This window comes from Podarcis gaigeae (assembly GCF_964106915.1).
Source record: "Podarcis gaigeae genome assembly, chromosome: 10".
NCBI classification, from domain to species: domain Eukaryota; kingdom Metazoa; phylum Chordata; class Lepidosauria; order Squamata; family Lacertidae; genus Podarcis; species Podarcis gaigeae.
Genome location: NC_139686.1, coordinates 70,550,437 through 70,564,101, shown reverse-complemented (window position 1 = coordinate 70,564,101; position 13,665 = coordinate 70,550,437). Strand labels below are relative to the sequence as shown.

The 13,665-nt window shown below is 42.2% G+C and overlaps 1 protein-coding gene across 21 annotated transcripts in view; it reads left to right on the top strand.

Annotated features, from left to right (window-relative positions):
- The window catches only part of MAGI2 (membrane associated guanylate kinase, WW and PDZ domain containing 2), a 628,972-nt gene that overhangs the window by 467,986 nt on the left and 147,321 nt on the right, over positions 1–13,665 (top strand). For 11 of the 21 annotated variants that reach the window (XR_014555823.1, XR_014555824.1, XM_083701292.1 and 8 more), the window contains one exon: positions 2,520–2,702. Coding sequence is in view for 19 of the 21 variants with exons in the window: in XM_083701292.1 (XP_083557418.1) it covers positions 2,520–2,702 (183 nt within the window). In the remaining 2 variants the exon portion in view is untranslated. Of the gene's footprint in view, positions 1–1,622; positions 1,752–2,519; positions 2,703–13,665 lie in introns of all 21 variants that reach the window. The other 10 variants (XM_083701301.1, XM_083701299.1, XM_083701289.1 and 7 more) reach the window with 2 other exon arrangements.

Genomic DNA, 13,665 nt, shown 5'->3' with positions numbered 1-13,665 from the left:
AATTTTTTAGCTGGTGGGATTCGTTCTTGTGCATGGAAACAGAAAGATCAAATAAATATAGGTGTTTTGGGGTTTCACGTTTGAGACCATAGGAAGCTTTTAAAGTCCAAGAAGCAAGAACCCAAAGAAAAATACAAAGCCCTGAACAATGTGAGTCCAGAATGACACCTGAGCCTTTATATTCCAGTGATCTCAATCACTGAGTTCACCCAGAGCTGCTGTTCATTATCTCCCATGCTTCAGACACCAGCTGGCTTCAACTGGAAGTCAGGCCTTTAGCGTTCCTGGTCCCATGCAATGAGATACTCTTCTAGCAAAGATTCAGTGGCCATTCTCTTTTTTTATACCAACAGGCCTGTTAAGTTCTTCCTTTTTTCAAGATGAGTCAGTCATTTTATGATTATTTTGTATTGCTTTTATGTACCGTACATTTTATTGTATTTGTACATATTATTGTTCACTGCCTTGGTATTTTTTGTGAGTGGGTGATATATAAGATGGTTAAAAGGTAAAGGTACCCCTGCCCGTACAGGCCAGTCGTGACCGACTCTGGGGTTGTGCGCCCATCTCACTTAAGAGGCCGGGAGCAGGCGCTGTCCGGAGACACTTCCAGGTCACGTGGCCAGCGTGACGAAGCTGCTCTGGCGAGCCAGCACCAGTGCAGCACACGGAACACAGTTTACCTTCCCGCTATAAAGCGGTACCTATTTATCTACTTGCACTTAAGGGGTGCTTTCGAACTGCTAGGTGGGCAGGAGCTGGGACCGAACGACGGGAGCTCACCCCGCCGCGGGGATTCGAACCGCCGACCACACGATCGGCAAGTCCTAGGCGCTGAGGTTTTACCCACAGCGCTACCCACATCCAAATAAGATGGTTATAAATACAAATAAACTTTCCATAGAAAGAAAGAGGTGGTTTGTGGGTCCTCTGCCCTGTCACCTCAACAAGTAAGTATGCTCAGAGCGTAGGGGCTCATAGTGTCTCTCCTGGTCCAGCTGTAGGACCAAAATGGACAGGACATTAAATATGTGAATGCAGTGAACATGCCTGTTTCCCCCTCTCTTTAACAAGTTTAGCTGCCGCCTCTGGGGAAGGTGCTGCACATTATGATCCTGCCAATCCTCTTCCCCACTAAAACCGCTTGATGTTAACCCTGGGAAACTTTCCTTCTGGGGATAATAGCACAAGAAAGGAGACTTTCATCAGGATCTTAGGGTGGGTGGAAAGGGCAGCCCAAACTCTGTATTCCATGTTCCTCACCCTGCTCATCGCTCCCGACTCCACAGCTACTATTGTTAAAGGGGGGAAACCAAACACATTAACTGCATTCAAGCATTTAATGTCATCTTTGTTTGGGCCCAGTGATGTACGGTCAACCTGGACAGTGTTCTGTTAGAGGAACTTTACCTCCCATTGAAGGTGGCGGCACCTTCTTAGGGAGCTGTTCCTCACATTTGGAGAACGATGGCTTTAGAGCCCTGCTTGTTGGGAAGTTATGAGATTAAATATCTTGGTGATGCGGAAACATGCTGGTTAACCATCTATATATGGGTATAGAGATTATTATTTTTTACCTAAGCTTGTAGCCAAAGAATGAGGCTTCTTCTCCTTTATAACAGTAGAAAGCTCCTCATCAACATTACCTAGGCCCAAACTTGTTCACCCGTGCCCAGCGCCTCAGAGGTCTCGCAGTGTGAGTGACCTGTCTCTGTATCGGCGGGACATTGCTGGAGTGTACAGGCTTTATGGTATGTTCAAGTGCTGCTATTTACCCAGGCGGCACTTTTGTAAAACAAGTAGCGAGCTGCATTTTTTTTTAAGGGAAAAAAACCCACCCTTTTCACCTTTCCCCATACCTTTTCTTACACAATAAAGCACAGAACAGAGGCACTGGATGTCAGGTGAGGCCATTTATTTTGCCTGCTGGTCTTTGTCACACTTTACACAGAATCACACTGAAAGTTTATGTCAAGGTCACAGAACCGTCTCACAAGTTGTAACTGTTCTCTATCTAATACTAAAACCCTGCTTGCTCACATAATGTGTATGCACACACACACACACACACACACACACACTGTGCCTAAATAAGCAAATTCCACTGCTATTTGGAATTATCTTACAAAGCTACTTCAATAAATTTTAAAAATAGAATGACTAACTTTTCTTTTACAACTTGCAACAAACAAACAACTACAACCTTGTACTCACTCACTTGGGACTAAGTCTTATTGTATTGAATAGGACTTAATTCCAATTAGTCGTGTGCATAGGGTTGCACTCTAAGACACTTTAGATAAGGAAACCCTGCCTTTGCTGGTTTTTACCTTCAGTAGAAGATAACTCAGTAATGGTTTTGTTTCACTGGGAATGCTTGCACTTTTATTTTGCTTTTATTTTTCAAAACTGCCACCCTGTTGCCTGCTGTTGCTTCTGCTGCACTCTGGGGACCCAGTCGTTTTGTTTACAGCACGGCCAAAACATCGTTTGTTTTCTCTTTATGTTGACTGATGTAGAAAAACCGCTCTTCACCCGTGATGCCTCACAACTGAAAGGGACTTTCCTCAGCACCACTCTTAAAAAAAGCAATATGGGCTTTGGATTTACCATCATTGGTGGGGATGAGCCCGATGAGTTTCTCCAGGTGAAGAGTGTCATTCCTGATGGGCCTGCAGCACAGGATGCCAAAATGGAAACAGGTAAGTCGGAGGCTTTCCTTAATTTAGAGGAGGATGGCTTAAACTTAGCACCCATTGTTATTTCCCAATTGCTATCAGTGGCCTGTGTGTACACTAGACCTTTACACACACAGAGCAACCAGTCAGATTGTTCTTTCTCTGTTCAGACATTCCTGCAGAGTGATTGCCCCTCCTCTGTTTATTTGGTCTGTAGGACTGGCTAACTTAAAATTCAGACAGGGGAGCGAGCACTATGTTTTGATCAAGCAAGAGGTTGAAAATGGATCAATTCATTCTTGCTTTCTTGGAGAATAAGACTATTTGGGAGGTAGCAACTTTATTTAACAGATGTGTGTTTATTTTACACTTTCAATAATAATATCTAGAGGTCATAGCCCAGCAATTCACAAGAGTGCCAGATTTCAAATGCCGCTTGGACGTATTTCCACTTCTATATTCAGTCATGCGAAGGGTGTGCATTTATGCTTTGCTAGGACACAGCTTCTTAATGCTCTGTAGAGTTCCAGGTCTGTTCTTAGCCATCCTGTTTGATATGTGAAGGGAAGAGGCGTTTGAGATCCAAGGTATGACTGTACTTGAAATTGAGTCTTGAAGATAACATGGAAAGAGGTCACTATGCCTGTGGACCAATTGCATTTGTTCCACTTCTACTTCCTTCTGAGTTCACGATCACCAGATATTTTCCCTGAATCTAGTTTTCCACACCAGCTTTGCTGTTTCATTACTAAGAGTGCTGCAGATTGTTGGCTTTACATATTGCCTAGCTTTCGTGATTTATGGGGAACTCTTATCTGATGGTGTCTCGCAGATCTGTATCTTTGTGTTGTATACTGGATATTGTTATCTTGTTGTTTCGGTATTTTGAATTCTGAACATGGAACAGAAGTACCATAATCTGGATATAAAAGCAGACAAGTTTCAAATTGCTCAGCAGGGATGATATCATAAGGCTTGTATCTACAAGCAGAGATTTATGTTATACATGGACTTTTCACTCATATAAGCAAACTGTTACAGCAGGATTGGGCAAGATTTTAAAAAGAGAGTGCTGCTTCAAAGTGAGAAAAAATATGAGCATATATAGGCGCTGTATTGCAATGGAATTAATGCAAAATGGGTCTATGTCCTTTCCTAGAGCAAATAGTGAAATGCAGTTGTATGTTGCCTAAAATATATTTGGAGATTTGATTGTGTTTAAGACTACCAAGCACACCCATAACTTCAGAAACATTTGATATTATGAGACTAACATAACAGAGTCTTGTTGTTTCTGATTTTTCATGGCACCCTTTGTCATATCTATTGCACATGAATATGCTGTGTAAAAGTAGCTCTTGTGTAAACCACCTTAAGTCCTTCCTTTCTTTTTTTCACTGTTGTATTTGTAGAGAGGTTCCTATGACAACCATTTACAACCATTATGATCGTACAATGGACAATCGTAACATCATATTTTTTGAGAAATTCAGATTCTTACATTCCTGAAATGAAGTTACTCACTAAACCCTGGTCTCAGCTCATATTAAGATGACCTTGCAGGAACACAGGGACTTCATAGCCCTGGTGTTCATCTTTTTAAAAATTAATATTTCTGTTTTACTTCACAGTAATTCTATCACTTTCATTCAATCTGAGCTTTCTCCAGTGCCAAGATAATACCTGTATATTCCCATTTATGTTAAACAAAATCTCTGGATAAGGTATTTTCTTGTATTTCAGAGTTATTGAATTCAAATCCTCTTGAGGCTTCAGTTTTATTGCATTTTCTTCTGAGCTTCCCCCCTCCCCCCCTGCCTTCCTTTCTGAGCTAGGCAGATCTCTATATTTTCTGCATGCTGTTGAAAACCTTAGATAAGCCACAGTTTCAAATAAGATTTCAAATATTGCAGTGCTCAGGACTTTCTTGGTTTGTGATGAAAAATAATGGGATATGAATAAAGAGCAAAATATCATAAAATGGGCATTGGTTTGGGGCCTATCTAGAAGAGTTTAAATTTGCAGGAAGAAACCTAATCTTCAAATAAAAGCTTCAGTGTTCCATCAATATGTGTGCTTCTGGAGGCAAGTATTACTTACAGCCACTAAAATAACATTGCCTGTTTATTTCCATTGTTCCATTGCCGTTTCCCCTTATCTTTTCCCCTTATCTTCACCTTTTCTCCATGAAAAGTTACCTTCATTTGTTCACGTCTCTACATTATTCCATTGCTACGCTATTCAGTTGTTCTTGGGTATAGACTTCTATTTTCTATCTTTCTGTCTGATATACTTTGATTCCGTTCTTATTCTAATTGCTGCTTTCACCCCAGTTGTTTATTGAGCCTGTGGGCACTCTGATGATCTTTATTACAACTCAATTCTAGAACAGTTCTGTGCGCACATCACTTTCTGGGACCAGGCTCAAAGGCCTTGAGCAGATGCAAGGAGGCAAGTGGAAGACTTGGGAACTTGCAATGGCTACTGCCTAGTCAAGGCCAGAGTGTCACATAAACATTTCCCTAGTGGACCAGTTAAGGTGGCAGGAGGACTAGGAGATTTGACTTGCCAACAAAGACATTTCTGTGTATTAAAAAACAACACACCAGCCAGAACATAACTCACTTTTGTCTGTCTCTCTGTATGTTTTAGACTCTCTTTTCTGCCCCACTAGCCCCAGCACCAAACATAGATCAGGCAAGTATCACAAAATGTCTTTGGCTTTCACTGTGATCAGTCTGCTGTGCTACTGCACCAGCTACATTTGGCATGCCCTCCTCTGTGGCCAGGAGTGCCTTTTGCCTGTCAAGGTCCCCAAGCCACCCCCAAATAAATCACAATTCACACAGAATTTTTGTTTAAGGATTTTGGCATAATTTTGGCCACAACTTTATTAAAATACATAATGTGAGTGGTATCTTAGGCATAGGTTACGACTATCTGTCCCCGCCCAGGGACAGAACTGACTTCCGGATTCCAGCGAAAGCCAGTAAGGGAAAACAATATTGGGGGAGAAAATGGAGCTGGGCATCAGACCCTCACCTCTCCCCGCATGCTCCCCGGGGCTTGCCGGCCCTAGCCCCATTCCAGGGATTCGGACGAAAAGATGGCAAGCCCCTGGATTCCTTTAATGGAATTCCTTTGCAGCAGCAGCTTCGGAGGGGCAGGCACAGCCAACCCTGACCTCTCCATCCAACCAAATTTTAACCAATGCCTAACCGCAACCTTACAAGTTGTGACGATTTGCTACGCAGTAGGCAAAAACCAAATGGCACCAGCCAATCTGCCAAATGGACAAAATTCCTACCAAGCCCCTGCCCCAAAAGCAGACGACCCCATGACAGGCATAGCAAGGTCAAATGCAACAGCCCTAAATTGGGCAGGGTGGGTGGGCGATCTGATGTACGCAGCAAAAGAGAACGCACCACGCTGCGTGCAAAGAATATATAACCTTCGGGCCAACCCACAAATGCTAACATCAGAATCTCTCCAACAACCCAAAATAGCCCAATCACAGTCATGGCCATCCAAACGGTCCTGCCCAGCAACCAAAAGGGAGTGTCCTGCTAGACTCCACCGTGACACGAGCTCTCCTTGAAGGAGAACACGCTTTCCTAGACAAGAGTAGCCTGGCCATGGTAGTCAATGCATTGGTAGCCTTGAGGCTGGATTATTGCAGTGCATTCTATGTTGCTGCTCTGAGAGTTCCAGCTGGTGCAGAATGCAGAGGGTAGTCTGCTGATGAGGGAACATGGCCACCAGCATCTGTTATGTCCACCCATTTGCTACCAAGCCAGGTTTGAAATTCTTGTATTCATTGAGAAAGCTCCAGACAACTTAGATCCATTGTACCTTAGATACTTACATGAAACCTTAAATCCCAGTTTGACCACTGACATAATGTCACGGTGTTCCATTGCACCAGAAGCAGTTTAGTCCTGCTGGCCCCATGACTCGGAAAACTGTCTGTGGACAAACACCGGCTCCCTCGGCCTGAAGCGAAATAAGCACCGCAACCTAATAGTCACCTTTGGCTGGACTTAACCGTCCAGGGGTCCTTTACCTTTACCTTACCTTTCCCATGTTTAGGAGCATCGTTTGGTCAGTCCCAGAGCTGGTGAGGCTTGTTTGAGACTGACACGAAACAGAGTGTTTAGTGCAGGGGTAGGCAACCTAAGGCCCGGGGGCTGGATGCAGCCCAATCGCCTTCTCAGTCCGGCCCGCAGATGGTCCAGGAATCAGCATGTTTTTACATGAGTAGAATGTGTCCTTTTATTTAAAATGCATCTCTGGGTTATTTGTGGGGCATAGCAATTCGTTCATATATTTTTTCAAAATATAGTCCGGCCCACCAAATGGTCTGAGGGACGGTGAACCGGCCACTGGCTGAAAAAGGTTGCTGACCCCTGCTTTAGTGTCATTGGCCAGCCCTGTTGAATGCTCTTCTTACAGATATCCAACAGGCTCCTTCTGTTTTAACCTTCAAATATTTCCTTGAAGACATTTGTACACCACTAGACTTAGGCAGACCATTAAGAAAACATCTTCTGTAGTAGTTACAGTAGCTGATACTTCGTGATTTTAAATTCTTACATGTTTTTTATTGTATATATGTGATTGTTATAAGCTGCTTTTGGGTGAGATTTTTTTTAAATGAAATTGTGGAACGTGTTTCTATAATATTTATTTATTAATATTATTTACAATATAAAGGAATATATCAGTTCCCTAGATTACAGGACCTAGACTATTGTTGCAAATCGCTTAATGTGTTTCTGCACATATAAAGTGATGTCTTCTTCTTATGTCATTGTATTTTGTGTGATAAACAAAATAAGAATGTTATTAATAGTTGATTCATTGTGCTGGAATAATATTTACAGAGTTGGTAGAACTGAACATTTTTTTTAAAAAAATAATCCTCATCTTAAATAACGAACCCTCTTATGCTTTGTTTAAAACTCTGAGAATGGCCCTAAACATTTTTCTTGATAGTTGCACTTTCTTTCTGATAAATCATGCAACACACAAAGTAGTCAATTGGTGTTAAGATCTAATAATAGACATTATTCACCTTCTGGCCTGTACTGGCTGGGGATACATATTTCTTGTAATCATTTCCTCTGTGTGTTAACATTCTGGAGAAGCAGTGTGTGTTTTTACTTGATTATGTGTGTTCAAAAAAGCATGGTTGGTGATGATTCAGATCAGACATGGTCCATAGAGTGTTTTGATCTTTCTTGCAATACTGGGGGGGAAACAGACGTTTATCCTCATTCTTTTGATCAGAGCTTGTTCTAAGGAAGGAATGGCTTGTTTGTGACTTATATACCATTTAAAATAACCAAACCCATAAAATTACAGTAATAAGATGACAAGCCAAAGGTAAATGCATAATATAAAAATGCAGTTTTTAAAAGTCCAGTAAATGTTAAGAAAAGCATCAACACAGAAAAACCGATCTGTGTGATCAGATAATCAAGAGGCGGGGGAAACCTGATGAAACAAGTACGTTTTCAGAAGAAGTTTAAAGCCTGCCACAGGGGCTGCCTTCCAAATTACATGAGGATGGTGTTCCAGAGGGTCCCTAATGAGAAGGCCCACTTTCAGGATATCACAAGGTGACAAGGGGCCAGCTGAGCCTCCTCTGAAGTTTGTAGGGATCTTCTGGGTCTCTGCAGGAGAATGTGACTGGTCAGATATCCTGGTCCCAAGTTTAAGGCTGTATTGGTCAGTAACAAATCTTGTTAGTCAATAACAACACCTTGCTAGGTAGCTAACGGGTAGCTAGTGTAGTTATTTTAAGACATGTAAAATATATCTATAACTACGGTAGGTGCTCAACTCACCATACTACCTGCTGAATTCTGCACTAGCTGAAGCTTCCAGACCAACTGCAATGGGGAAGAAATTAATTTCAGTTTGCATTTAGCGGTGAATTTGCTTAATTTGCACTTTCCAAAATCATATGAAAACTGGAACCCAGCCATCCTTGGAATTTGCACTTTTCAAACTTTTGTAATCTAGCAAAGTAATGGGCACATGTGTTAGGGTAAAGTCTGGATGACAGGCACATATTAGTGATACTAACATAAATGCATTTTATTAGGGGAATTTGGCTTCTAAAAATATATACATTAAGCAAAATGACATGCACATGAAAAAAGTATATACTAGGACAAATTTACACTAAAGTGCTGATGAATTTTCACGAGAACTTGAAATAAAATACCGGTAATCCTCAAACTGTTATGGAAATGTGGAAAAACGAAGTCAAGACTGGAAAAACGAGAAACTGAAATTGAACTATTTGTCTATCCCTAGTCAGAAATCCTTCCAACCAGAAAACCAGGCTGTTTTCACAGTTTCTGAAGTGATGGCAGAGAATGCGATTTCATCTTCATTTTTTAAATACAGTCATACCTCGTGTTGCGTTAGGTTCATGTTGCGTCTTTTCAGCTTGCGAATGCGGCAACCCCGGAAGTGTATACGTCCAGGTTTTGCCGCATGCGCAGAAACGTTCTGCGTGCTTTGCACATGCGCAGAAGCGCCACTCTAGTTGTGCACTTTTCGGGGTGCGAACGGCACCCCGGAACAGATCGTGTCTGCAACTAGAGGTACCACTGTAAAGTGGCATTATTGTGGTGTCATCTACATGGGAGGGTCAACCTGTGCCATCTTTCAGTGTGATAGGCCATTTTAGACCCCTTCTGTGAGATCCTACAAAACATAACATGATATGGAGCTTGTTCATTTATTTCTTACCTTCTTCATAGCACCAACCATGCAGCTGTCTAGCCTTAACTGGGCCTGGCATGCTGCAGACGGGACGTTTTATAGCCCTTCCAAGCTGTCATGATTTCAGCCCCCGCTGCAAGAAAGCCTGGAAGACCATAGCCCTGTGAGCTCTTATGAGGCAGTTGCGGGGGGCGGGGGGACGGGGACTCTAATGAAAGGCATAGCTGACATCTCCTTGGTTTTCTGTTTGCACAGGATGACAAAAATCTCCAAATTGGAAATGGTAGTTGTCACAATTTAATTTCCCAGTTGATTCACTAACGGCAAATTATGTGTATTGTTTCACTACATGAGGTATCAGGAGGGTGAAAGGATCTGGTGGTCTTGTATAACCAAATGACAAGCAAATGAGACTTCGTAATGATGTATAAAGATTAATAACCTAGAACTGTCTTTTGAAAATGTATCATTTCAGCATTCCATCTTTGGTTTCAACTTAATGGTACTGCATTTTTACATGTTGTTATTTTATGATATAACCCCCCACCCCATCGTACTTCTCCAGCATATACTTTTTATCAGGTAGGCAGACTTCTATCTTTAAACCAATTGCAAGTTTCTAAGTTGAAAGTATGTGGACCTCTAATAATAATAATAATAATAATAATAATAATAATAATAAATGCACTTGTTGTTGGCAACCACATTTCTCAAGATACAGCTGTGGCTGTGGAGACCAATACAAGAGAGGCATGCTTTATTGCAGCTGGAGCAGTGGTGTGTGGTGATTTATTTTTATTTTATTTGGTAGGGCTACAGTTAGGGCAAGAGGCGCCAGTTAGTGAGGAAGATGGGGGGGTGCCACATCCGTGAGCATCGCACCTCCCTCCCTAAGCTGGGCAAATGTTTTCAGGGCTTTGGGAAGGAGGCACCAGGGGAACATTTAGGGCACTAGACTAGTTCCCTAGTCCAATGACCGACCACACACCACTGAGATGAAGACACCCAGTTTTGCTGTTACAGAGGCACCATGGCGTTTTTCCTCTCTATGCTCCTCCCAGTGGTCATATGCAAGAATGTAAGATAACTACATGTAGTGAAACTTTTTTTTCATTCTTTTGAAAAGTGTTACCTGAACTTATGAGGACTTGGTGCACTTAGCCTATTTGGCTATCATTTCAAACTCACGTTTTCGTTTTCCCTCACAGTCTGTAACTTCATTCCTGCCAAGTCATGGTTTGGTGCCACAGAAACAAGCCCTGGGCAAAGTTTAGTGGTTTCTGTGGCGATGGAGCAGAGTCCAGCCACTTCAGTGGGGTATAATTATGGTGCCTGAATTATGTATAGCTCTATATAAATCAGTTTTCTTCTTTTTGAGATTTGCAGCTAATTTGTACTACCAAGTACATTTCCTATGTTAGTAGTATGGAAATATCATGACTGTCTCAGACTGTTAGGTTATAGATCTTGGTTTTTGCTGGTATGAACTGTAACATGGGCATGTCATATGTCACTTTAAGATCACCCAGTCTCTTCCATCCTTCATCACATATGAGTGGAGGAATTGTGTTAGTACCACCAAGTTCCCAATGCATATGCTGAGAAAAGACTGCTCTCTTACAGCTTGGCAACCCTGCCTCCCTGTCCTGTTGCCACCTTATTTGTTTCATCCTCTAGTCTAGATTCTGGGCCACATGGCACTCATTCTATTGCCACCTTTCAATCAAGGCCCACTTGGGTCAAGCCCTTAAAGTTGGACAGTTGCTCTGAGTCTGTTCTTCTCCTTTCATTTGATCATCAACACTGCTACATTACACATGAGGTGACCTGAAGCCTGTTTGTAAGTAGCTGCAAAAGGATAGATAGACTTGAAGTAAGATGTTCACTTCATTATTTTCTAGAAGCTACATTCTTCCTCTTCTGTCCCCGTCCCGCTTTTTTCATTCATGTAACACATGATGTTAAGTGGGCTTTGGCTGAGAAAAGGAAGCTGCCATGGGGAGAGGCAAGCAAGTTGGGGGCTCTTTCTAGTTCCTCTCATATTGACCATCAGGATTCACTTCCACTTGGGGTTAAAAGGCTCATAAGGGAAGTGGGACATCAGTCTACTTGACAGTCTCTTGCATGGCTGGACTGCCCAAGCTGGCAGATGAGGAAAGATGGGAGTAAAAGACCCTCTTCCATCACATGAACAGTCAACCCATCTGTCAGGGAACTGCTATCGGAGCCAGAGGGAGAGGGAGGGCTCCAGAGGGATTCCGGAGAGCGTCCCGGGAGGGAGAGAAGCAGCCCAACCTCTGGGGAAGGAAATCAGCGTAGCACCAGTGGAGAAGGGGGGCAGAGGGGGTATCGGCGAGGGGGCTCCATGACTCCTCGCCGGAGACCAGCGGGGAGAGCAGGGGTCCTCCGCTGCCCACACCCAACCTGCGCAGAAGGCTTCCGTGCAGGGAGAGTAGGCGGAGACTAGGCGTCAAAGAGCTTCTTTGCTGGAAGAAGTTCAAGAAACGCCCACTGACGGATTCTGCCAGCGATTGAGACAGCCACGGGTGAGTGGCTGTCCGGACAGAAAGGGTTCACTCAGGCAACCCAGCCAGGTGTGGCACCGATTTACGCATGAGCAACCCCTAGAACCATTACACCATCTATCACGTAGGTTCTCCTAAGAGTTTTTGGAAATTTCAGAGTGCTCTAATCTTTGAGATAACTTATATGTCCTGCAGACCTATATAGATATTTGAGGTCATTGGTACAAAATGCTATAAATACGGCAAGCCAAACCTACTCAAATGCTAATATTCTTTGCATATGTGATATATTATCCTGCCATGATGTATTATATTGCCATATAAATAGCCCTTGAAATAAGCATTATGAGCAATTTACTAATTTATTTTGCACTTGATTTCTCAGTAGATACAGAAATAATTTGTGGAGTAAATTAAATGGCAAGTGTGGATATCAGCATATTAGATTACATGTCTTTTCCAATTTATCAAGATGGTATTCCTTTCACATGGTAGAAAGGAATTTCTCCCATCATAATTTTCATCCTTAACTTTATTCTGCTCATGGTTTTATTAAAAAGAACTTCTCTTATAATACAGCTTTGTGTGTGTGTGTGTGTGTGTGTGTGTGTGTGTGTGTGGTGTTGTTTGGATCCTCAGACATCTGACAGATTTACTTGTGATAGCATATACATCTATGTCTGCATTAGCACTCTTTTAGTTTTATATCAGTTTTGTACCTTTTTTGTTCCAGTACAAAGCTTATGGGTTCCTGTGGATGACCTGTTTATTGAGCTTTTATCCAGTTTTTCTTGCAGAAAGGTTACACGGAGGTTAGATTATTGAGCATTTGTTCTTAATGGTTTGCAAGAAGGTTATACGACAGTGAGCATCCGACCTGATTTGCTATGTATTCCAATTAATCACCCATTCACTCCACACTTTTCATTTCCTCATCACTTTCCTAACCGGAAAAAAATCTGTTTCTTTTTAAAAGTGGATTTGTTTTGCTAGGGCAACAAAACACTTTTATCCACTCCAATTGAGCAAACCTAAATTTACTGGTATGCACTTGAAACCCTCTTACAAAATACTGACAGTATGAAGACGACCTACATTTCCAATACAATGCATCCTTCACCTCCTGAAATTATGAACCTGGACTGTCAATTTTTGTAAACTTGCCCAGTTATACCTATGCTGTCAATCATACGCTACTGTTAAAGGTAATGTGTCAGGAAATGCAGGAGGGTGACAGATTTGTGTCTACTCTGAAGTAAGTTTCATTTAGTTCAGTAGTGGGACTTATTCCTAGGTAAAAGGCCACAGGATTGCAGCCTAAGTGCTTTTAAAAAGAGTCAGGGCTCTGAGAATGGAAGGATACTATTATGGCTGGGAAGAAGGACAGTGTGCTGCTTTGTCATGACCAATTGCATGAAGGTTTATTCTCCTTTAATGTATGAGCTACAAGATTTCTCATGGAACCCCTCACAAGTGGAATGCTAAACAGGAAGCATGTTGACTCTATGAATAGCCCTGTTCAGTGTAGTTCCCCGGCACAACTGAGAATCCCTTTTTGTCAGGAAGAGGGTGAAGAGAGTTGGAAGTTGTTAAGAAAAAGAAATCAGAGTTCTGGTTTGCAGATAAAAAGAAGCTTGGGCTGTAGATTATATAGATATTGATGTATTTAGAGAGAAAGAGAAAGAGCTCAGAGACCAGCTCAACACATTTACACCCATATTGTA